Source organism: Lissotriton vulgaris, chromosome 4_1 (genome assembly GCF_964263255.1).
Source record: "Lissotriton vulgaris chromosome 4_1, aLisVul1.2, whole genome shotgun sequence".
Classification (NCBI taxonomy): domain Eukaryota; kingdom Metazoa; phylum Chordata; class Amphibia; order Caudata; family Salamandridae; genus Lissotriton; species Lissotriton vulgaris.
The window spans coordinates 337,259,829-337,283,354 of NC_141691.1; the positions used below are offsets into that span (position 1 = coordinate 337,259,829).

The 23,526-nt window shown below is 41.3% G+C and overlaps 1 protein-coding gene across 7 annotated transcripts in view; it reads left to right on the forward strand.

Moving 5' to 3' along the window:
- Positions 1-23,526, forward strand: part of LOC147718720 (muscleblind-like protein 3) — a 419,970-nt gene that overhangs the window by 312,549 nt on the left and 83,895 nt on the right. For all 7 annotated transcript variants that reach the window (XM_086918701.1, XM_086918705.1, XM_086918707.1 and 4 more), the window contains exon 4: positions 13,941-14,141. In XM_086918701.1, coding sequence (XP_086774827.1) covers positions 13,941-14,141 — 201 coding nt within the window. The remainder of the gene's footprint in view (positions 1-13,940; positions 14,142-23,526) is intronic.

Consider the following 23,526-nt stretch of genomic DNA (forward strand, 5'->3'; position numbering starts at 1 on the left):
TTGAAACACTTGCAATCAACCATGTTACGTTAAAACGTTACGTTAAAATTATTTGTAACGCGCACTATCACCGTAGGTTTCTTGGCGCTCAATGACAAATGACGTGATCCAGAGTGAGAGTGTTATTCATATGCGGATTGAAAGAGCAGAGTTTTCAACAGTCTGCGGAAACAGTCATAATTTTGGCAGAGACGGAGGGAGAGTGGCATTGAGTTCCAGGTGGTAGGAGCCAGAACAGAAAAACTCAGGCCACCATGCTTTTTCCTTTTGAATTTGGGAACGACGAGGAGATTTTGTGATGCTGAGCGAAGGGCTCTAGAAGGGAGGTGACGGGATAGGACCGAAGAGATGAACGCAGGGGCTGCATCCGAGAGGGCCTTATAGGTAGTGCATGCCAATTTGAAGGTGCAGCGTTTAGAGACAGGGAGCCAATGTAGACTACGGAGGAGGGGAGTGACGTGCTGATGTTTAGGCTGGCGGAAAATCAGGCGGGCGGCCTGATTCTGCACCAGCTGTAGTCGGTGGAGGTGACATGCGGGGATTCCTGCGTACAAAGTGTTGGCATAGTCGAGCCTAGAGGTGATCAGCGCAATAACAACTTGGATCAGGTCTTCTTTGGTGAGAAACCTGCTGATCTTGCGGATCCGCCTGAGATGGAAAAAACAGGCCGAGGTGACCGCGTTGATTTGCGGTCTCATGGATAGATCTTCTGAAATGATCACCCCCAGGCTTTTGACTGAGCTCACGGGAGTGGGTGCTGTCCCCAGAGATGTTGGCCAGAAGGTGGAATTCCATGGATGATTGGGGCCTCCTACCAAGACGAGCTCAGTTTTGGTAGGGTTCAGCTTTAAGTGGCTGTGGTACATCCACTCCGCGATGGTCAGCATGGTGGACTGGAAATTCAGACGGGAGGAAGGGAGGGAATCTATAGGAAAGATTAACTGGAGATCATCCGCATAGTTGAAAATCTTGACTGGGGAGTTGTGAAGGGAGGCTAACAAGGGTTGAAGGTACAAATTAAAAAGAAGAGGGGAGAGTGCAGAGCCCTGAGGTACACCACAGGGGAGGGAGGTGAAGGGTGCGGAGAAGGTGGAAAGGTGAACGGACTGCGAGCGCTGGTGAAGGAAAGATCTGAGCCAGTCAAGGGCTAATCCCTGAATGCCGGCGTTATGGACACGGTCGATCAAGATGGTGTGATCGACCGTGTCGAACGCCGCCGAGAGATCCAGTAGGACAAGGGCTTGAGGGAAAAATGGGAAAAAGTATTTTGGGTACCAAATTTTGGCAAATCGAAGGTGAAGTGGCTTCATTTACATCATGCATGATGCCAAGGGAAATTACATATTTTAAATAAGACTATTCAGTAGGCCACTTACATGAGATTAGCATCTACTAGAGATCTAAAAACACCGTCCACGGCAAAAGTTAATTTGACACAATTCCCAGATGGGCACTTATAAAAAACATTATCAATGGTGAATTGACTACTGTGATTTAAAAAAAAAAAAGGAACGCATAATTAGTCTGCATTTAATTCAGATAGAACTGCCCTTTTGTCAGTAGATACTGATGTGTGTATGAATAGTTTTTTTTTCTGAAGCTATTGGTCCCCTAGAAAATCGACTAAATCCACGATATAGTATATACTCTTTCAAAACAGTTACCACCTACAGCATGGGCATATTGTGGCACTTTTGGCTAGCACATTTCAGTCATAATTTTGTGAAAGAAAGAACAGCTGACTAAGATTAGTGAGGATTTCAGTAACTTTCTTTTGGTTCCACATGCTGTAAAAAAATAACGATTTGTGTCCATTATTAAGCAGACATAGTCACAAAGGGGAGCTTCATATTAAGGAAACTGACAAACAGAAATAATGCAGACCACATTTAAAGTAATTGGTAATAGCTTTCAGACTCTCGCAGAATGGATATACACACTGTTCCACTATAATCTCGTCAGCCTTCAATCTTCTGAAAGAAGATGTAAGTACTTTACAGCAAGGGAAGAACACAATTAAATTGGGCATTGCAAACTTTAAAAGCTGGTAAAGTGTCATGGCAAGTTATAAAGCAAAGTATTGTGTTCAACCCTTACATGTTGACTTTAACACAGAGAACGATGGGTAAGAAAGAGTCATCTTTCACCCTGTTTAAGTATTGAATAGAAAGCACCCATTTTTGTGTAGCAGCACAACCACATTTTCTATGGCTCGTAACAGTTAATTTCACTGGTCGCCAAAAACACATAATTGGGATGGTATGAAAAAATATACAATGTTGTCCTTTATCATGAATGGAAGTTTCTGTCTAAATTCCATTGTTGGACAAAGGGCAAGCCTGCGTTCAAAATACGTCTGCATACACTAATCCTCTAGGACGTTCACTCTTCTGTCAGTCCATCACTCTGCACAGGAAGTGTAACACTTTGATGTCCAGTTTCACCTGTGTCATGTAGTTCCTAGGATCCCACAGGACCTGTGGGTTTTGGATGACATAAACGGAGCGTTTGGTGTGCAGACAGACTCTGGACACCCCCACAGGATGAGTCAGCCGTTAGACCTGCTAGCTCTATAGTGCCACTACCACCCCCTGTAGTATACAGTGTGGTATGTAGTTTCTGGCAACCACTGAACATGACAACCCTTATTCCTCAGGTATCGGGGAAACAATACGGTATCTTTTGCTCAGTCACTCTGATTTGCTTTTCTCAGAAAACATAGAATGACGATTGAAACGGTTTCAATAATTATTTATTGGTCAAGCATCAGTCTAGTATGAAACATGTTAGCTGCGACAATCAAAATACAGGAGCATACAAATGTGGTAGCTAGCAACAATATCGTAAAAAGTAGATACATTTCTACCATAGTTCTAATAAGATTAATAAAAACATATTACATAAAACAATAGCATTTACGTATTCCTACCATGCGTAGCCTACTTAGCTTTGTATGTGTAAGTGCTAGGATATGTCCTAATGGAACCTAAAGGAGCCTAGAATTCCCCAGGGAAGTGCTAAGCCCTCACCTGATGGTTCTGAATGAAGGGCCCCGTCTCTGCGTCGAGGATGGCGCCCCACAAGGGATGTCAGATCTCTGTGTATCGAAGGATCAGCCTGCAGAGCCTTGGTCCAGCCTGGAAGGAATTCTCTTCCGTGTCTGTAAGGGAGAGTGAGGGTCTTTTATACCATAGTGCTCACTCCGGGTTTTTTCTAGAATCCCCTGCTATTCCTTTTCTAAACAAACATGATCATGCACAGCTGGCTGTTGGCCATGGATGAAAAAAATACATATACAGAATAAATCTGCTGTGCCTGGGGACATGTATGTCAGGTACAGGGATTAAGATATGGTACCAAGAGCCTGATGTCGAGAGAGACAGAAGTAAGCTACAAGGTAAAATGTCACATGTGTAAGACTGTTATGTCCTATGGATGGGACACAATGTATGTAATCGGTATATACATGATGGGACTAATCTAAACGACGACACTTGCAAATTTCTGGCAATAGCTGCTCCATTGATTCCGTCTTATCACACATTCCTATGGAATAGCTTGTATTTAATAAGAACATGAAAGCTATCGTGGAATGACCTACGGGTTCACCTTTTTAATAAATGTATGAAATGTGGCATTACACTGTATCCTCCGCCAAAACAATTCTTTGAAAGTGTTACATGACTGTTAGTGAGGGATCATGCTCTTGCCTGGTTTAAATCTTTCCTCTCCAAAAGATCATTCCAGATACATTGCCCACCCTTCAAGTCATCTTCTCGCGACGTCAGCTATGGGGTTCCACAGGGCTCTAGTTTGAGCCCTACCTTGTTCAACATCTATATGGAACCCCTAGCTCGAGTCGTAGAGAACTTTGGGGTGGGCATTGTCAGCTATGCTGACGACACCCAGCTCATGTTCAAGCTCACTCCAGATAGCGAGAAATTTGCCACCAATTTCTCTAGCTGCATGGCTGCGGTCGCCACCTGGATGGATAATAACTGCCTCCGTTTAAATGGTGACAAAACGGAGGTGCTAGTGGTAGGGAACAAAACCTCAATATGGTCCCAGGCTTGGTGGCCTACTACACTGGGTAAGTGCCCCCACCCAGTAGAAAAAGTCAAAAACCTAGGGATAATGATTGACTCGGATTTGTCGGGAAAATCACAAGTCAATAAAACAATAGGCAAATGTATGGGCACGTTAAAAATCCTGCGAAAAACTATCGATCTTATTCCCATTGAAGCAAGGAAAACTCTAGTGCATGCACTAATAACACCTCACCTGGATTACGGAAACGTTCTCCTATTAGGTGTGAACCAAAAACAACTGCACCAGCTTCAATGCATTCAAAATGCTGCCGCCCGCATGGTACTGGGTTTACCAAAAAGAACATCCGCCACAGCGGCCTTGTCTAAGCTACACTGGCTACCAGTTAGAGAAAGAATCAGATTCAAGAGTCTCTGCTATGCCCATAAAATTGCACACAACAAAGGACCTACCTATTTGAGAAATCTTCTCACTATCCATCGTCCTACCAGAAACCTCAGATCCTCGGGTATGTCACAATTTAAACTTCCCCGGATCTATAGAGCAAAACTGGGTGGCCACTCCTTTAGATTCCTTGGAGCAAAACATTGGAATGCCCTCCCAGTTCATCTGAGAATGGAGCCGTCAGAAACCCTTTTTAGAGCTAAACTAAAAACTCATCTCTTCCCCCATTAATACTTTTCTGTACTCTGTTCCGGTGGGCCGTAGGGAGTTTTGTCAGCAATTAGCGCGGGGATACACAGTTGTGCAGCCATGCGCTTTATAAAACGCTTTATTATTATTATTATTATTATTGGGTTACTGGTTGGCTGGGGTGTGAGCCCTGGTTAAGCAGCACCAACAATCCTAGTCAGGGTAAGAAACCAGCAAACCACGTAATAACCTGTGCTCAACCCTGGTAGCTTGTCAATCTGAAACGTATTTGTGCAACATTTCAAACAGTAAAGCAGTGAAAACATTGCACAAACAAATCCCACTCCAGGTTAGAAAAATAAAGAAAGCTTTCATTAATAAAACAAGCTCAAAACGATAAAATTCCAATCATTAGAACAGGAATTAGGATTTTTTAAACAATACACTGCAATACAGCACCTAAAAGCAGAAAGCGCCAACCGCGTCTATCTGGTAGCACTGGACCGGGTCAAAGTCAAAAGTTCAGCAAGATTGCAATGGGACTCGGGTTAGACACAGTCCACGATTAGTCCAGCTGGACTTTTACCTTCTCACGTTTTGTGCTAAATGTCCCGTTCACGTTTCACATTGGAGAGGGTCTCATGGAGCAACGAGAGTGGCGTGGACAATAGTGGCTGTCATTCGAAGAGAAGGTTGGGTGTCGTGGACGGGCAGACTGAAGCTTCATAGTGACTGTCCCCTGCTGGCTGAAATTCTGCTGCTGCATGAAAAGATCGGTTGGTGGCACCTCACGCTGGATTTCAGTGTAGGCAGTAGTGTCTGTTTGTGGTCACGAAGTGCCCAAAAGCATGAATTAAGAGCCCGCTCACCCATACGAAGGGTCCAGGACGGGAGGGGCACCTGTTGTTAATCATGTACTCGCTGCAACTGGGTCCAGGAGCTGGATGGGTAGCCATTTTTGTCCCTGAGCTCAGATCAGCAGGACAACAGGTTAGCCTTTTGAGTCACTCTGAGGTCCGGCCAGTTCTTCTTCTATCGGGCCTAGATCATCAGGCCACCAAGCTTTAGACTAGATGTCAATGTGCTTCCCTAAGACTACTACTTCCTTCTTCCCTGCAGTTAGTTTAAGACAGTTAGAGTAGCCACGCTGTCCCCCTCATCCATAATCCGACGCACTGAATCAGATGCCAGTAGTAGGATGGACTCGGGGTTATGTAGAGGATTAAAACCTGATTGGGTCCCATAGAATAGATGGTTGGCCTCCAGATAACTAGACAACTTTCTCTTCACATGCTTTGTGGCAATTTTTGCATATAGAGGTAACAGAGATTTATGCTGTTATTTCTTGGCTTTGGATGAATCAAGTACAATGATTTTTTTAAACAGAGGTACCACCACAGCTGCTTTCATTGCCAAGGAACATGTTTGGAGGCGTAGGATACATTGATTAATTCGCATAAAACCGAGTAAGAGGTTTCACTTCCCTGTGCCAGAATGACAGGAGACATGAAGTAATGTGGAAGTAGCACATTCGGGGTGTAGTTGCTATAAATGTATAACTACAATCAGGATGTTCACACATTTAGTAACCACTTCTGCTGACATTTTATTTGATTCATTGTGGTAACAATTCATATCATGTGCACTAGACTAGGTATTTGATTTTTAAATACATCTTTGAAATGGATTTCTCTCGTCCTAGTTTTTTTGAGTGTGATGGTACTTAAAGAAAGTTGGTTGGGGTTTCACTAACTGTCCCTCTAATGTCACATGGCATTGATAGTTACCTGAAACACATCTCACACAAATTGGGCTCAGTGCGTTGTAGGATATAATCAGAGGAGTAATTCTCTCTCTTTGCGTATCAACAAATACCCACCAAGCTTTATCACTCCATTCATTTCCTTATTTCAAATCATGCATGCCCAAGGCTATAACCAATCTCTTATGACTGAATGTATTGTACACTAGTCAGAGAAAATACAATCGCCCTAACTATAAGGGAATTTAACTGGTTTGTCTATTGAGCCTTCTTCACAACCAGTGCATACAACTTCATTAGCAAGTCAATGGTCTCCAAGATGCTGGTTAACCTCCAGATAAACCAGGCATCTCTAGAAACTGCAAAATGTAAAGAAAATGTGTTACTTTAGTGAATGTTTATGCTTGCAAGATATTTTAGAAAAGAAAAAGTGGTAGTGTCTACATAAGCCACACACACCACAGTGGACCCCCGACCCAGGCTTGTCTAGTTTGCAAAATTGTCTGATGTTGGTATGTTTCTCTGAGTGCCAGCCAACCCTGGTCCAAGACACACTGCTGCACATACCACCAGAAATACTGAAGCTCTAAGGTAAAATCTTGAAGTCTCCATATCGCATTTTGCGAATTTTACAGTTGCTTTTGATAGACTGGCACACAAACGTTATGTTAATTTTTATTGAAAGAGGTGTGGAATTATAGAGTAGTAAAATGTGTTATATTTAGTGATTTTCATCAATTTTTTTGCCTCACAGTTTGAGTCATCAAAGACAGAATACATTTCGGAAAACACCCCCTGAATAAGATGATATTATGGATAACCCAAAATTCCGAGTCGCATGAATAAAGAATATTCCTAGCTTGAGTCTTCGGCCCATTTAAAGGATGCATAGCTTTCCTTCGCACATATTTTTAATTCATTAGATTTTACCTAGTGAATTGCTGCATAATTGGTACACAATGAAAAACCAAACATCAGTTGTTAGAACACGTGCATTTCCACATATGCTTTTACAATATGTTGACCTTTGCAACAGGTTGTATTGCGTCATGGTTTCAAATTGTGGATATATTAATTCTCTTTCAATGCAGAGGGTCCCTGAGGGCCTACTAGCCCAACAGGTATCTCCAGTATGCGCCAGGGAGCTGTGTTGCAGACAGGTGTTCAGAGGCCACGCCCCTTTTTACACCTCTCTGCAACGCAGCTCTGTGGCGCTTACTGGAGGTACCTAGTGGGCTAGTTTGACCCCAGGGACCCTTAGGATTCAAGGGGACTTAATCTCTCAACTTAGAACGGCCACAGGGCGTGTTTACACAGTGGTGAAGGGAGGGGACGGGGCCTGAGGTGAAGTGTCCAAACACGCCCTGTGGCGTGTTTTAAGTTGGGGAAATAATTCCCCTTCAATCCTGAGGGACCCAGGTGGCCAACTAGCCCACCAGGTGCTTCCAGTAAGCGCCACTGCGTTGCGTTGCAGAGAGGTGGTCCAGGACCTGCCCCTTTTTACACCTCTCTGCAATGGTGCTTACTGGACGTACCTAGTGGGCTAATTTGCCCCTAAGGACCCTCAGGATTCAAGGGGACTTAATCTCCCAACTTAAAACGGCCACAGAACACATTTACACAGTGGTGAAGGGAGGGGTCGGGCCTGAGGTGACGTGTGCAAACACGCCCTGTGGCCCATTTTAAGTTGGGGAAATAATTCCCCTTCAATCCTGAGGGACCCTGGGGGCCAACTAGCCCACCAGGTGCTTCCAGTAACAGCCACTGCGCTGCATTGCAGAGAGGTGGTCCAGGACCTGCCCCTTTTTACACCTCTGTGCAACGCAGCTCTGAGGTGCTTACTGGAGGTATGTAGTGGACTAGTTGGATGCCAGGGAGGCTCAGGATTCAAGGGGACTTAATCCCCCAACTTAAAACGTGCCACACGGCGTGTTTGCACACATGTCACCTCAGGCCCTCCCCTCCCTTCAGCAGTGTGCAAAAGCGCCCCGTGGCGCGTTTTAAGAGGTCGTTTTAATCCCCCTGCCCTATTATATACTAGGGGCTTATAGAGGAGGTCATGTGAATCACAGGGGTACCCCAACGCAAAGTGTTCCCCAGTGTATGTAGGTGTTTTAACTGTATTCTAAGTGCCTTTTAGCATAGTTCTGGCGCTAGGACTGGTTAGTCAGAGTCAGTTACCAGCAGTACCCATCTGAAAAAGTTGAGGGTACAGGATGATTTTGCAATAAGGCCTCTTTCTGCTCCTCTGTTTGTTCTTTCTGCTCGTCTTCCTTCTTCCTGCTCTTTTCTTTGTCTTTGAGGACTTCTGTTGCGTCTTTCTGCATTTCTTTTGCTTTTTTCTGTGTGTTTTTTCTTCTTTCTTCACATGTCGTACCTCTGTAGGCATTGGTAGAAACAAGCATTTAAAAAACCTTAGAAATTCACAGAAAAAACCATAGGTTTCAGGCACGTTATAGTTATGAATTAGCATTTAAAAAACCTTAGAAATTCACTGAGAAAACCATAGGTTTCAAGGGCGTTATAGGTAGCTGAACATTTCACTCGTACAAAACCATTGAAATTCCTCCGTTATAGTTAGTTCAGCTAACTATAATTCGCGCTCCTGCAATGCACTGCTGATGATGTCACATATTACATCACTCATGACATGGTCAGTGACATCACTCATGACATCACTGATGACATCTCAAATGACATCACTGATGACATCATCCAGTGAATGTGTCTTTTTCCAAAAATTAAATATGTTTTCTATATGTACATCTCAAGGTTGATGGAAGAATAAATGGGTATATAAGTGTCTAAATGGATGATTTTTTGATGTAATATGTGACATCAGCAGTGCATTGAGGGCGCGCGAGTTATAGTTAGCTGAACTAACTATAACGGGGGAATTTCAATGGTTTTGTACGAGTGAAATGTCCAGCTAACTATAACGCCCCTGAAACCTATGGTTTTTTCTGTAAAAAAAATAAAAAAAAAAAATATATATATATATATATATATATATATATATATATGTATGTATATATATATATATATATATATATATATATATATATATATATATATATATATATATATATATATATATATATATATATATATATATATATATATATATGTATATATTCACCAGGCAAATAGCCGGAAATCCTCATCTCTGTACGCATGCTTTGTGAACTATTCATCAGCATTCGACTTGGTGGACAGAGGTAGTTTATGGAGCAAACTCTAGGTGTGGGGTTTTCCAAGTGGCTTGCTTAATGCTATTATATCACTATATTCATCAACTTGGGTGAGGGTCAAGTTGTCAGATACTGTGTAAACCAGGAAGATCAATACCGATCAAGGGCTGAAGCAAGGGTGTGTGCTCGCTCCAATGTTGGTTAAACCTCATATGGCGGACATGTACCGGGCACTTAACAGTGCCAATCTAATCCCCCCAAATATAGGCAAAACTAAGATCACAATACTGCAGTACACGGATGATACTGTTCTGCTCGACAACTCAAAAATAGGAATCCAGAGAGCATTAAACTCCCTTGACACATACAACATAGCAAATAAGATGATAGTAAACACCTCCAAAACAAAAGTGTTAACTTTCGGAAGGACGCAAAAACATACAAGCTGCAACTGGTTTCTGGGTCCCTTAAAAATCTCAGGAGCCAAATCCTAAAACTACCTGGGCTCATGGTTCTCAGCAAATTGCTCACCTACAACACACATGCGCCATTTAAAGGATGACAGCATTAATTACTCCTAGACTGCCAATTACACACAGCCCTTGAAACCCCCACCTCAGCCCCAATCAGAAAAGTGCTCAGGGCCATATCACCACCTGCAATCACTTACGGCAGCGAGGCCTGTTCAGGCCAACTCACTAACATTATTGAAAAACGACATCTGAAAGTCTACAAAAGAGTTCTTAAATAGCCTTATTATACCAGGGGACACCTGTTGATACTTGAATTTGGCCTGGAGGGGATTGAATGATCTTGCATGGGATCTTTTCTTTTAAAGTATTACTATAGATGCACCACGGCGACACCAGGCACCTTGAAATTTATCCTGCAAAATATATTCAAATAAAAAAATAACACTTGGTTCACTTATCTAAAGGCAGCAGCAGCTACTCTTCAAATTGACTTGACCATCCTAATAACTTGATTACTCACGCACACTGCAGTAAAAATTATATTTAAAAACAGATAAAATTCCTCATGAAGATCACTAACATGGAAAAACACCACCGCTAAGGGCCTTGGCAGCTTCACACAACAACGACAGCCATGTTGGCCTCCAGGTACAATCTTATCTCAGTTGCACAATCGGGAGAGCTTGCCTAACTCAAATTTTGGCAGTAAGGATGTTGGTATTACAAATTAAAGACTTCAACCCAAACTGGCCACTTCTCTCCAAGATTGTTAAGTGCAGACGACGCGGCTACAAATCTGAAACTTTTATACACTTACTTTGCTACTGTCCAACGTTGCTCGACTCCCGGCGAACACTATTAAAGCCACTGCTTTTAATACATGGCGTAAGAACATGTAACAGTGAAATGAACTGGATTTTTAGCACCATGGTTCCTCTGGAACTGGCAAGAATAGGCAAATTTCTTTAAGTAGTACTGGACCTTCCTAAAAACACGCAACAAAGCATAGAGATGACCGTGGATTAATAACTCTTAGTTATTGCACCAGGGACATTAGGCATAGTAAAGTCTGACCTCTTTGTGATTGAGTTTTAACAATCGTTATGTATTTAACACAATTTGTAGTGGATTTAAACTATTTTACCTTTTTTCTATATACATTTTACATCAGTTTATCTATAATCGATTTTAAATAGCCAAATTGCCCTAAACTTAACCAAAGCCGACTGTACACCGTGAGTTTTATCTTTAGGCACTATGTGCCAGTCACACGAGTGGGTATTGCAAGGACCCACCAATGTTTTCTGTCCTTTGTATAACATGTCTTTTAAATGTCTTATATTGGCATGGTTTTAAGTAACTACACAATAAACTATGTATTGATATATATATATATATATATATATATATATATATATATATATAGAGAGAGAGAGAGAGAGAGAGAGAGAGAGAGAGAGAGAGAGAGAGAGAGAGATGTGTGTGCGTTTATTTTTTGCATGGAAAACCACCAAACACTTTTTTTTTATTGCATATGTATCCATCCCAATTCCTGTAACCTTCAACTTCCCTTAATCTCCATACCCCTACCTTTCCCCCGAACCCTGAAAACCTCCTACTACCCCTCTCATTATCCATCCCCTAACCCTAGTAACCCCCTACAGTGCCTTACTTGCACTTATCCTCACACATCCCTCAACTCTAAAATTCTCTTACATCCCTGCACCCATACCCATCTGTGAACCCTATAACCCCTTAGTAGCCCACCTTTTCCCATCCCATCCCTGAACCCTAAAAACCCCTACAACCTTTTACTCCTACCTTTACCCAGTCCTGAACCCTACAAGCCCTTACATCCCGCCAACCTTGCCCAATCCTGAACCAAAAAAAGCTTTGCTTACCCATACTCAACCCTGAAACCCTTAAACCCTCTTGCACCCTGAATCGCCTTATTTAAATATATTTTTAACATTTTCACCTGGGGGGTAAAGTCCCACGTTATAAAGTGCCTGAAAATGGTTTGAGTTCAGAAATTAGTTTATTGCAGAAACCCATGAGTGATCCATACTGATGATCCCTTGCTGAATACAGAATGTTGTCTACTTTTAAGAAATGTACAGATTTCCAGGTTCACCGATGGGTCTCAGGCTTCCCTGCATATTGCAACTTGGTAGAAGCCACATACAAATAGGAAAATATGCTCTCTGCCTGCTTCTGAAAGCTGGAAGAGAGGTAAAATACCACAGCAAATATTTTGTTTGAACCATTTCTATGGAAAAAAGCACACACTTTCTCAGGCAGCATTTTTTCGCCTTTTTTGAAAAAAGAACAAAACTCCTGCTTCATTATATCTTTTTCCACCATTTCCGGTAGGGGAAACAAAAACAATTTGGTAGCTCAAAATGTGGGGATAAAAGGCCAAAATTTGGCCTGGATATCTTTTATGGAACACAATAATTAAGACCTAAAGATGAACTTCTCTAAATTAAAAAAAAAGCACTGAGGGTGCATCAACAATTAAGGGAATAGCTTCTGAAATGTCCCTTTCAGTAAGCATTGTGCTTGGGTTTCTGCTTTTATCTACAAATACCAGTGAAATTCAGGCAACTAAACATCCTTTCTGCGCTGCTTTGATTTAGAAAAAAATTGAGATATTGACTACGGTATACTTTATAACATCATTGTTATTTTTCATGTCAACCAGCCACGACCATTCCTGCCTTCTTCATTATGTCTCTATTTTCTTTTCATGAAATAATTTTTTGTGCAATATTTAGCACCTATTCTCGTAATAAATGAATTATCACATAATACTAAAATAATTCAGTCACATAGAAACCATCTTGAAAAGGATTATCAGCTTGATTGTTATTTCTTAAGCGCTTGCTAAGCAACCATTCTGTAAATTGCTTTTGATTCATTCATGACAACATACACTGGCTTCATTAAAAATACTTGGGTATTAGAAATACAGAGTGGAAAATTAGTGGTAATTAAGTTGAGCTGTTCGAATTAAGATGCTGTGATTATACTGGATGACTTCGCATTGCCTTTAGGAGTCGTGTAGAGTATCTCGGTCTAATTTCTCCCCTGCATGCCTATTCAGCACTTTTATAGAATTATAACAATACATATGAAAAATTAGCATTGAATTACATATGTCCAGAAGAAAAAAAACAAGAGACGTTCCTTACATTAACAAATACTTACTAAACCTTCAGACACCATAAGACACAAAGAACCGACAGTAAGAGGCAGCCAAAATAATTTGGTCTTTTCTTCATGATAGTTTAATATATGCCCAGAAATTCATACAACCAACTGAATCTGTTAGAACCCTTTTGTAACTGGTTAATTCAATTTCCTCTAGAGGTGAATCTAGCATCTGTGATTAGTTTACATCTCTGATGGTTAAACTGGAAACTGCTGATAGACCTCAGCAGTTTTGACTTTCTGGATGATGCCAGGTGAGAAGAAGATGTTGATGGTAATGGGTGTGTTTGAAGAACAGTTTAAAGAGTAGTAAACCATCACAAGGAGGTGTTATTTTGTCTTGTGTTTTGCTTAGCATTCCCACAACTTACCTGAAGCTGCAGTGCATTTGGGTTTGCTTTATCAGTGTCATAAGATTTGTAAAACATGTGGTTTTGTCCAGATAATTTTCTAAATGATTATATGTTGGATATGCAAACATTTCAGTTTCATAGTTTAAGCCTAATAAACAGTACTTTAAAACTCTTATGTGATAATGTTAGTGCTAATTAAATACTTAGTGACATTATGTGCCCTGGGTGCCTAATAATGGATTTGTGTCTCTTTTATTCTAACATACAGACTACGTTTCCCATGACCCAATCGCTTGCAACAAGTCCGTCCATGGCTTTTAGCCCCTATTTGAGCCATGTTTCTCCTGGAATGGGCTTGGTTCCTGCAGAACTATTACCAAATACACCTATGCTGGTTTCTGGAAATCCCAATGTTACAGTACCAGGAGGCTCTGCTGGTCAGAAACTAATGCGTACAGATAAACTTGAGGTATAGTATTGTGGTATACGATTTCATGTAAAAAAACAACTTTTGTTCGTTAAAAAACACTGTTATCAATACTACACTCAAAAAAGGGCAGACTACAAAATGCATTGTGTTAAATCTGCTGTATCTGTATTTTTGTAAATGCCCCATAGTTTTCTTTTCAGGACCTAATTTAACTTATTGCTAATTTCTTTGCATTGCTTGTAAACTACATATGTAATAAATGTCTTTTTTAGGAAAATATCTCATCTGAAAAAACTAAAAAAAAGGTTAGCAGATTTAAGGTTGAAACTTTGTTCTGTGACTCCACAAACCAACTTGCAAAGTTTGTTTTTTTTACATTTTTTTTTAGTTTTATTTTCAGTTTTACACACAAATACGTCAATAAGCAATGCACATATCGGTACATTGGTAAGACGCCTTAACACATATGAGGTCACAAAAACATTATCCGGCATCACCCCAGGCCCCAGAAACTATTAATGAAAATAATCAAGTTCAGCCACATTGTCAATGATCTGTCCAGAACGTATACATCTCTTGGAACTAACCCGCCGCCCCCTCCCAATTGAAGTCTTAATCCCCAGCGACACATTTAAATAGCACATACGCAAAGTCATGTCACATGACACCAGACATTACAACAGCACTCCTAACCTACACCCTCTGGAACAATGCCACTGGCAACCTGTGCATCAGCTTCACTGCGCTTATGTGTAATGTACGCTCTATATGGGCCCCAAATATCCACTGGGCGAGAGGAGCTGGGCACGAGTGTAGCATACTCCTCGCAGTTCACGTTAAAATATGCCAAGCTACGAAGCCATGCATGGGAAGTAGAGGCTTTCCTGCTACCCCAGAGCAACGCCACCTCTCGTTTGGCCAGTAGGAATCCCAATGCAGCGAGCCTTCTGAATTATTTGGGGAAGTTAACCATGTATCCCAGCAACGCAATTTCAGGAATGGGAACAAGTGTCATAGCAAATATTTCTCCTAGCGTCGTGTACCTGTACCCAAAAATTATGCAATTTGGGGCAGGTCCAGGAAAGGTGGACAAAGTCTGCGTGTGGGGCATGACATTTCGGACAATGGTGGGGTCTGAAGGGGTCTATCTTGTGTGACCAAGCTGGGGTATGGTGCATCCTGCAAAGAAATGTAAAATGCAACAACTTGTGCCAACTGTTCAGCGACACCTCTTTCGTGACTCTGAAACACCGCTCCCATTGATCATCAGTAATGGGACGGCCCTGATCACACTCCCATGCCGTGCGGACTTTAGCGTCAGAGAAAGGAAGATCCATAATACACTGCCTATACATTGTAGAGACCAAATGTGCGCCCATTGGACTTTCGATTATTACCGACAGTGGAGTGAACGGTTCAGGCGTATCGGAAATGTAGGGAAGGTTGCCCGCAACATGGAAAGCATGCGGCGCAACCAACTTGCAAAGTTAACTTGGATGAGGAGGGGGTCAGACTCTAAGATGACAACACTATAAACTGAATACGCATTGGTAAAACCAATAGGTCTTGCATTGGCTACCAGCCTTTTAGCATTGTCAGTGCTTCTTTTATCATGGTTCTTGCAAAGTTTTATTGTTGGGTAGCTGTTGGGCCTTCACCATTTTATATATGTTACACTCGAGGAGATCCAAATTATTTTTTTCTCCAGGGTACAAATACAGCCAACAAACCAACACTCTGTGACCTTCCCAGTCTTTGTCATGGTTGATGAGTCAGTTATTTGTTTAAACTTAAATGCTTCCCAATCGTCATTCTCGTTATAGAGCATTCTGACCATTGTATTTCGAGTTAATAATTCTCACCATGTTCTCCCATATCACCCCATTATGAGGCCTTATGGAATATGTAGTTTTGACAAAACCCAATTCACCTTTTGTCATGTTCACTACAAGTTCATGCCCACAGCAAATGAATTTGTATGCAGCATATTCACCGTTGTGACCTTTGTTCCACTGTTAGATGCATACAGTGTTGTCCTAACACATTGGCAGGGTTTTGCAACAGGTTTTGATGTATGATGCACTCTACTAAATTTCATTGAGGTGCATGTTTAATACCTTAGGGACCAATTATTGATTTATCTTCAGAATAAGCTTGTTCCTACTTCATTGAATTCTTCACTGTGTTGCTGACAGTGTGATTTTAGGCTATCTTTTGTATTCTTCTGGTGTTCCTAAATTGCTAGATGATCTTCCGTTTGTTGTGGTTGTCATATTCTTCAAAGCACGTTTTTATTGTCTTGTTCTTTAGGATATAATATGTCGTTTTGAAGTGTCTGTGATTTCCTGTTTGATACATTTTACAGATGTACATGCATTTCTTCATTATTGTTCAAGCCAAACGGTATTCTGGTTTTGAGTCTGCTGATGGTTTTTTACTTCAGTTAGCAGAGTTTATATATTCTATCACCACTTCTTTCAGTTTTAATTATCATTGCTATGCCTTAATATGACATTGTCTACTAATCAGCTGCATTTTATGCTTGTTACGCGAAATGCCCGAGATGATGCCAGTGCTCCACATAGTGTAATTAATAGTTTTTTTGTTAAATTCTCATCGCAAAGCACAAGAATATTGCGAATAAACAGAATGCGGGTGGCTGTGTTTCCTGTCATGTGAGATTTTGCCCTATTTTTTAATACAAAATGTTTCTGGTGAATTTTGACTAAAAACTAGCACAAAATGCAGGACCAGCCTAAAATTAGGCCTAATATTAGGATTTACAAACATGTTGTAGTTGCTGTAGTTTATTTTGTTTTTCCATACTGTTAGCTTTTACCTGAATGCAGGCTGCATGCCATGGAACAGTGACTAGATTATTAGGAAAGGCTTGTAGTTAAGAAATTGAGCATTAGTAAAATAGCAAAGATGATATCATATTGAAAGACATAAAAAACGAATGGAAAACTAGTTATTTAGCATTTGCCCCTGCTGTGTTTCAAGTTTATTTTGCAGCAACCAAAGACCCTGTTGATGATAGTTAGGTTAGCTCAGTTGCTGCAAAGCATTGACTCACCTAACAAAATAGTCCCCGGATCACCCTTCGAATAAGCGACCTCCTACTGATCCAGATTCCCACCACCCATGCTGAGCATGGAGTACAGGGGATGGGAAGCTATTGCACATGAGCGCATAATACTAAGTGTTATTATTTGAAAGGAGTCGGGAGCGGGCCCATATATACTGATATGTTTTAAAACAGTTTTCTGAAGAATAATTTGAAAAAACATTACAGTATGTTATGGCTATGAACTGTACCTGTGTGCAAACCAGGCATTGGCAAAGGCAGTAGGTCTAAGTTGTTGTAGGCAAATGTGTTCTCTTTAATGGCTATATGTAGTGCTGAATGGAGTTTTGTGGCTGTCGTAGTGTGTTTGTTGCAGGAATTTGGAACAGTGACATTTCAAAGGTGTCATGGTTTCTAATTTACACAATGATAATGAACCATCTCCATCCACTGATTTGGTAGTAAAAACAACGATATTTAAGGTGCCGCGAGCCTCTCACAACCCTAGGCCAAATGCAATAGCACCTGCCACGCTATTGATAAGCAATGCTGGTACGGAAGTTGTAGTTCGAAAATGATGACATGTTTGTGACAGTGTCATGATATTTGTAGCAATGGTGCTATGTTTGGCAATGGTGTGTGGTAGGGGGTAAGAACTGGGAAAGTGGAATTTTAGGATTTTATCTGGGCTGAACTGATGAATGTTCACTTTCCATTTTGTACAAGAAAAGGGCAGAGAAAGGTTTGAGAAAATAGTTTCCTTAATGCCAAGGCAGTGTTGTAGCAAGAGGGGTGGCCCAAATTTCTGAATGAACGAAGTGATACATCCAAACTGGTTTGAGCCTTTATGCCTCTCCTCCTTCCCTGGAGCACCCCTTTGTACTCAGAAGCAGCACATAGCAGATGGACTGCATCATAAATTCACTACATTTCTAAAAGCTCAGATTCTGTTTGAAATGCTCTGAAAGTTCCCATAGTCAATGGCTTCACCAATGATTGTGCACACCTGTGCATTAAATCCGCTTTCACTGGCAGGGATGCAGCATGCTGTGCTTTACAGTTACCCCCCAAAAAATAACTCCTTACAGAAGAATCGATGTTTTATAAAAGGGAGACAGGCAGCACAAGGCACCCCTCATTAGGGAGAACTGCCCCCAACAAAGATCAGCATGTGCTAGGTCCACACCTAGAAAAGTGCACCCCTTGAAGCATCAACCCCTTCGGTGCTGATGACGGCTCCCAGTCGTCATGAGTCACGGTGGGCGTGTGCTGATAATGGCTGGGTGCCGTCATAACCATGCCCGCGATCGGAATGTCCAGCACCGGCTCTGAATTCCAGCCGCAGCCAAGGTGTTAAAGCATAAGAATTTTGGCTAGCATGGAATTAATCACTCCATCTAATATTAAGGATGCTCGATGGGGATCAGAGCCATTGCAACACCACTCCCGTCGTCCCTTTACCTCGGCATCGGTTGGATTTCCTTTTTTGCTCGTGAAATTTAAGAAACAACAAGGAAACATGCCACGTGTATTCACACTAGTAGTATATTGCTGATATATTGGGCTTTCAGCTATGACTATCTTACAGTTTTAAAGGTGGTATGACATATATAATAATGGTGAAAATCCATTCATTAAACAAGTGATGGACCCATATTCGGGATTCGTTTTAAGGGTTTATGGTCTCAAGATAACTGTTGCTTTGAGAACAGTGTTTGTGATGTAAACAGTCATTTTTGAGAAAATGGATACGAAATTAGTCTTGATGTACAAGTAATCATTGTTTCCACCCTATTTGATTTACATTTGAGGAAATTATGGTTTTGCTTATGGTTACAGGCAAAAGCCCTCCTTCCTCGAGTAAGACTGTTCCACTGTCTGAGTAAAATGACCCCTGTTGAAATGTTTGAATGCAGCATTCACTAGCTCAAATGTGGCCTGTTAACTTTTGCAAATGAACCTAGTGTGCTGCAGTTTTCACTGTTTAGCGAAGAACATTTATTTTAGTAAAAATATGCAAAATATATAGTAGATCATGAGGCAAATAAGGCAAAGTCAGCTATCACTTCATCATCCCTTTCAGTTTGGCGTCAGAGAAACATTGAAATGTGCACAATGTCCTCATCTCAACTTTATGGGAAACATCCATTACAACGCAACTTTTACCACGCAGTGCTTTTAAATCGCAACTTTTACAATGCAAACCATTACAACACATTGCGCTGGGAGGCACTCTAGGATAGGGAATAGATGTAATTTACTATCCAACACCTTCCCTACTATCCACGGGGACTGGGGTTGGAATAGTAAATTAAACTATTCACTATCCAGCACCCCTCAACACTATGTGTTGTAAAGGCATGCATTGTAAAACTTGCGATGTAAAAGCATGCGTGGTAAAAGCATGCGTTGTGATGTCATACATCCCAACTTTACAGATCAATCCAGCACCTCCGATATTGTCTGTCTCCGACAATGCTGCAATGGCTTCAGTCGACTTGTTTTTGAGGTGCCATATTGATCTCATTGAAGCACACTACTATACTTACCACAATAAATGTTGCCCAGAGATCACATCAGGTTTGTTCGCAGTTCAAGTATATTTAGTTTGGAAGAGATGCCAAAGTCAAGAAACACTTCCTTACAAATGCTGTCCAATGTTAACAACCATCATACATGTATCTTAAACAGGTAGGACACGTTGCATGTGTGAATTAGCACCTAGTAAGGGATGCACGAGGAAGTGTTTGCACCATCCATCATCTGATGTATGGTACACTTTAGCAGCGGAGGGGGGGCTCTCTGGTCTGCCCTTGGGTACCTAAGCACTGTCAAAAATCCCATTAAGTTACCTTGACCTCAACATCCGTCCGGTTACATACATCTATAAATCTGTACATCTGAGAAAATCGTTGTTTTTGTCTACTACACATAATGCAAACCCTACATAGAAAAATAAATACCGAATTTTGTAGTTGAAACAGAAGCTTCTTTTTTAGCTTTCTTTCAAAAATGCAAAGTTCCAAATGCTAAAAGAATACAATATTTTCGTACTCAATGTGCCTAAAAGGTCACATCTGTAAGTTTGGATTACAAGTATGGGGGTGGCGTTTTGAGTCGTTTTGACCTCTCTATGCAGTGAACACTTTCTACAGACAAAAAAGTGAGAGGTCGAAGAATATTAACTGAGCAGAGAGCGGGCGCAACATAAATGAAACTTAATGTTACATTTATGTGGGTTGTATTGTTTTATCTACAATGTACAGGGACCAGGTTGCTTCCAGATCCAGCGACACATGCATGCACAACCATCTCCCGAGCCCCCTTCCCTCCACACCCCTAGCACCCTTTGCAATATATTGAGGGTGCTGGCCATTGGGACAGAGGCAAACTGCAACTTGTGCTCACTCACCCCTCTAGCATTTTACATCTCCATCTTTCTGATTGGACCAACCAAGCTCAGGCTTCTCCAACAAGCAGCTCATGAGCTGCTACTGGTAGCCACTACCGGCCGCGGCCCGTGCTGGTGAGGGCGGTGGGACCAGTCCTCACCGCTCTTATCTTCATGAGCCGTAGCTGCTGGTAGCTCTCCTCCTACCCATAATTAGCTCTCCTGAATTCAGCCCAGCCAACTAAATTCTTGGTTGAATTAATAAATGAATGCCAAGATTGAAAAGTGCGTATTTGAGACGAAAATATGTGTATTTTCAGAACTCATGAACCGATGTTTGGAAGACTTGTTACTAATATGACGTTGGGGCCATGGGCATTGCTGTATAAAGGCATTACACATTGACATGGCTTTTTTGTGCAGGAAACCATGCCTGATGCACTCACGCGGTGCGTTATCTTGCATATGGAGGGCCACTAAAGGAAACTTCCCTGGTGTAGGCAGTAATACAATTATAATAATATTAGTAGTGCTGGCTGGTTTTCATTGAGCATATCTCTTACTACAGAAAAAGTTGGAAACCCCTAGCTATTTCCATTCTGCTCATCAAATAAACAAACATCAAAGACACGCAATTAGTGACATCTTGCCAACATTTTCTGCTGTAAACAAGAATGCCTCTTCTCAAATGCGACTACATATATAATAATGGTGTAACGATCCTTCTTAAAAAAATGAAAGAAACTGAATTATGATCAAAAGTTGCAAACATAATACTAAACACCTTGGTGGACACCCAACAGGATGGCTCAGCAAACTGAATGCACACCTGTAGAGCTTGCTCTATTGAAGCACGAAAACCTATAAAGCCTTATAAAAGTTTGAATAATAGTAATATTGCTTCATTAATTATTATTATTTTTGCTTTTCAACAGACTTGGAAGTTAAAACAAGTATAGTTTATTAGAAAATCAGTGAGAGAATAAAAAGCGTTGAGGAGGCAACTCACACATGAACAATACCCCGTCATGCTTACGAAGACAGTGTACAGCGAGGGTGGTGCTCAGAATTACAATGCACCAAAATGCTGCTGATCGAGGAGGCCTTGGGTTGTACTCCGAGTGTGAAGAGATCTGTTGATTGCTGCCTGTATGACAGCAATAATACAGTCTTTGGTGACCTCACTCTGATCTCACTGCAGGCACGGAGGATGTATAGAGGGACTCTTTGCTTGTATGTTTGTACAGTCTCTTCCCAAGGGTGGAAGCAAATGTGAACCAGCAAAATGCTGCCATTCAGCTGATTTACTGTTCATCCATTGGCTGTCTAGTGGGCTGGATTAAATTGTGAATAACTGGGGGAATAACGGAGATTGGTTCACATAGTTGTCCCACAGCACCACTCTATGAAGGTAAATATAGGCTGATCCAGAATGTAAATGACACTTGGAGTAACCAATGGCTGAAGGGGGCTGGCTAGCATCCACTTTCTCTGTAGCTATATGTGTTTACATTTCTGTACTACTTTAAGTACAACAGCTCTGGTGAGACAGTTAAATTGTCTCCAACCCAGATTTAAAAAGCACCGTCATATAACCTAAATATTGAATCAACATCCCAGTAGTTGGCTCCTCTGCTGCAAACATTGCACTAAGTAGAACAATGGCAGTAAAAGATTACTTTTCAGATACACATAATTGTATTGTTTTGACAGTTAAGGAGCTGCCTTGGTCCTGGCACAGTGCCACAGCGAGTTGTAAACAAGGCAAAAGATGGGAGAGGTGCCCAGGTGAAAGAGGCTGGTATTGGGGAAATAGCATCTTGAATATTGGCAGGGACCCCTAATGAGAATAACATCCACTGCCTTTCCATTCCTACTGTTAACACTTCACCCAAATGTTAGCCTTTTCATGTTTTAACAAGCATTGGCAAATCTGAGGGTATGTTTATATTTTGAGCCCTGACAAAACACATGTAAGAACACTGTATGAAATGCATATAGGAGATTATTTCTTGTGTGAGGAGTCAACATACTTTTGAAATGGGCAGTAGTCTCTCAGGCATAGCAATGCAAGCATTTTGTAAAGGAGGAATGATGCGCTAACCAGCCAACTGCTTGATGCGACCGAGACATACTCCTCTGGGTTGAGTCAGGCCTGAAAAGTGAATGATATGAAAACTGAAATAAGCATGCTGAACCTTAGGCTGGAGCTGCGTTTCAGTACCACCCATTTGCATCAGATGTTTGGACAGAAGACTTGAGGGCTTTCAAGTGAGCTTATTTTCCCTGGAATTTGATACCAAAGTGGGCTCAGTGGTAAGCTTGTATCCCTTTGATTTATGTATACTTTTGCTGCCTTATTTTTTTATCTGATTTACACCAGTGTTTAGCATGCATGTTTAATAGACGTGGCTTGACTATATCAATTACGTCTACCTGGGTATATATACCTAGGTAGAAATGTACACTCTATAAACAATTTTAGATTGGTCTGCAAGAGTGACTATAAGCAACATTCTGCAGGAATGCCTCTCCTGATGCTGTGAACACTACTTAGTAACCTGTTTCTGTCCATATAACGTTCACTGCACTGTGCATTTTTCATAATCATGTGCAAGAAAGAAACCTTGTGATGACTCCTATTTAGATTGGGACTGAAAAGCCTAATATTGAGGGAGTTCAGGAGGGTGAAGTGTACCATTTCCCAGGGAATATACATCTCAGTCTGGAAAAGTAAGTATCAGTGATTGCTCCATGGATTGTGAATCTCATCCAGCATAAGCTGAACGGTCCCCTTGCTTTGTCACTTTGGGCCAGAGATCTCCAACCTTTTCTGTAATAAGAGCTACATATGCTAAATGAAAATCCTCTTGAGCTTGATATTATTAGAGAGGTAGTAGTAACCACATCAGGCAAGATTACATTAGTGGTCACCATATGGATATGCATGATTTCTAGCAGAGTCC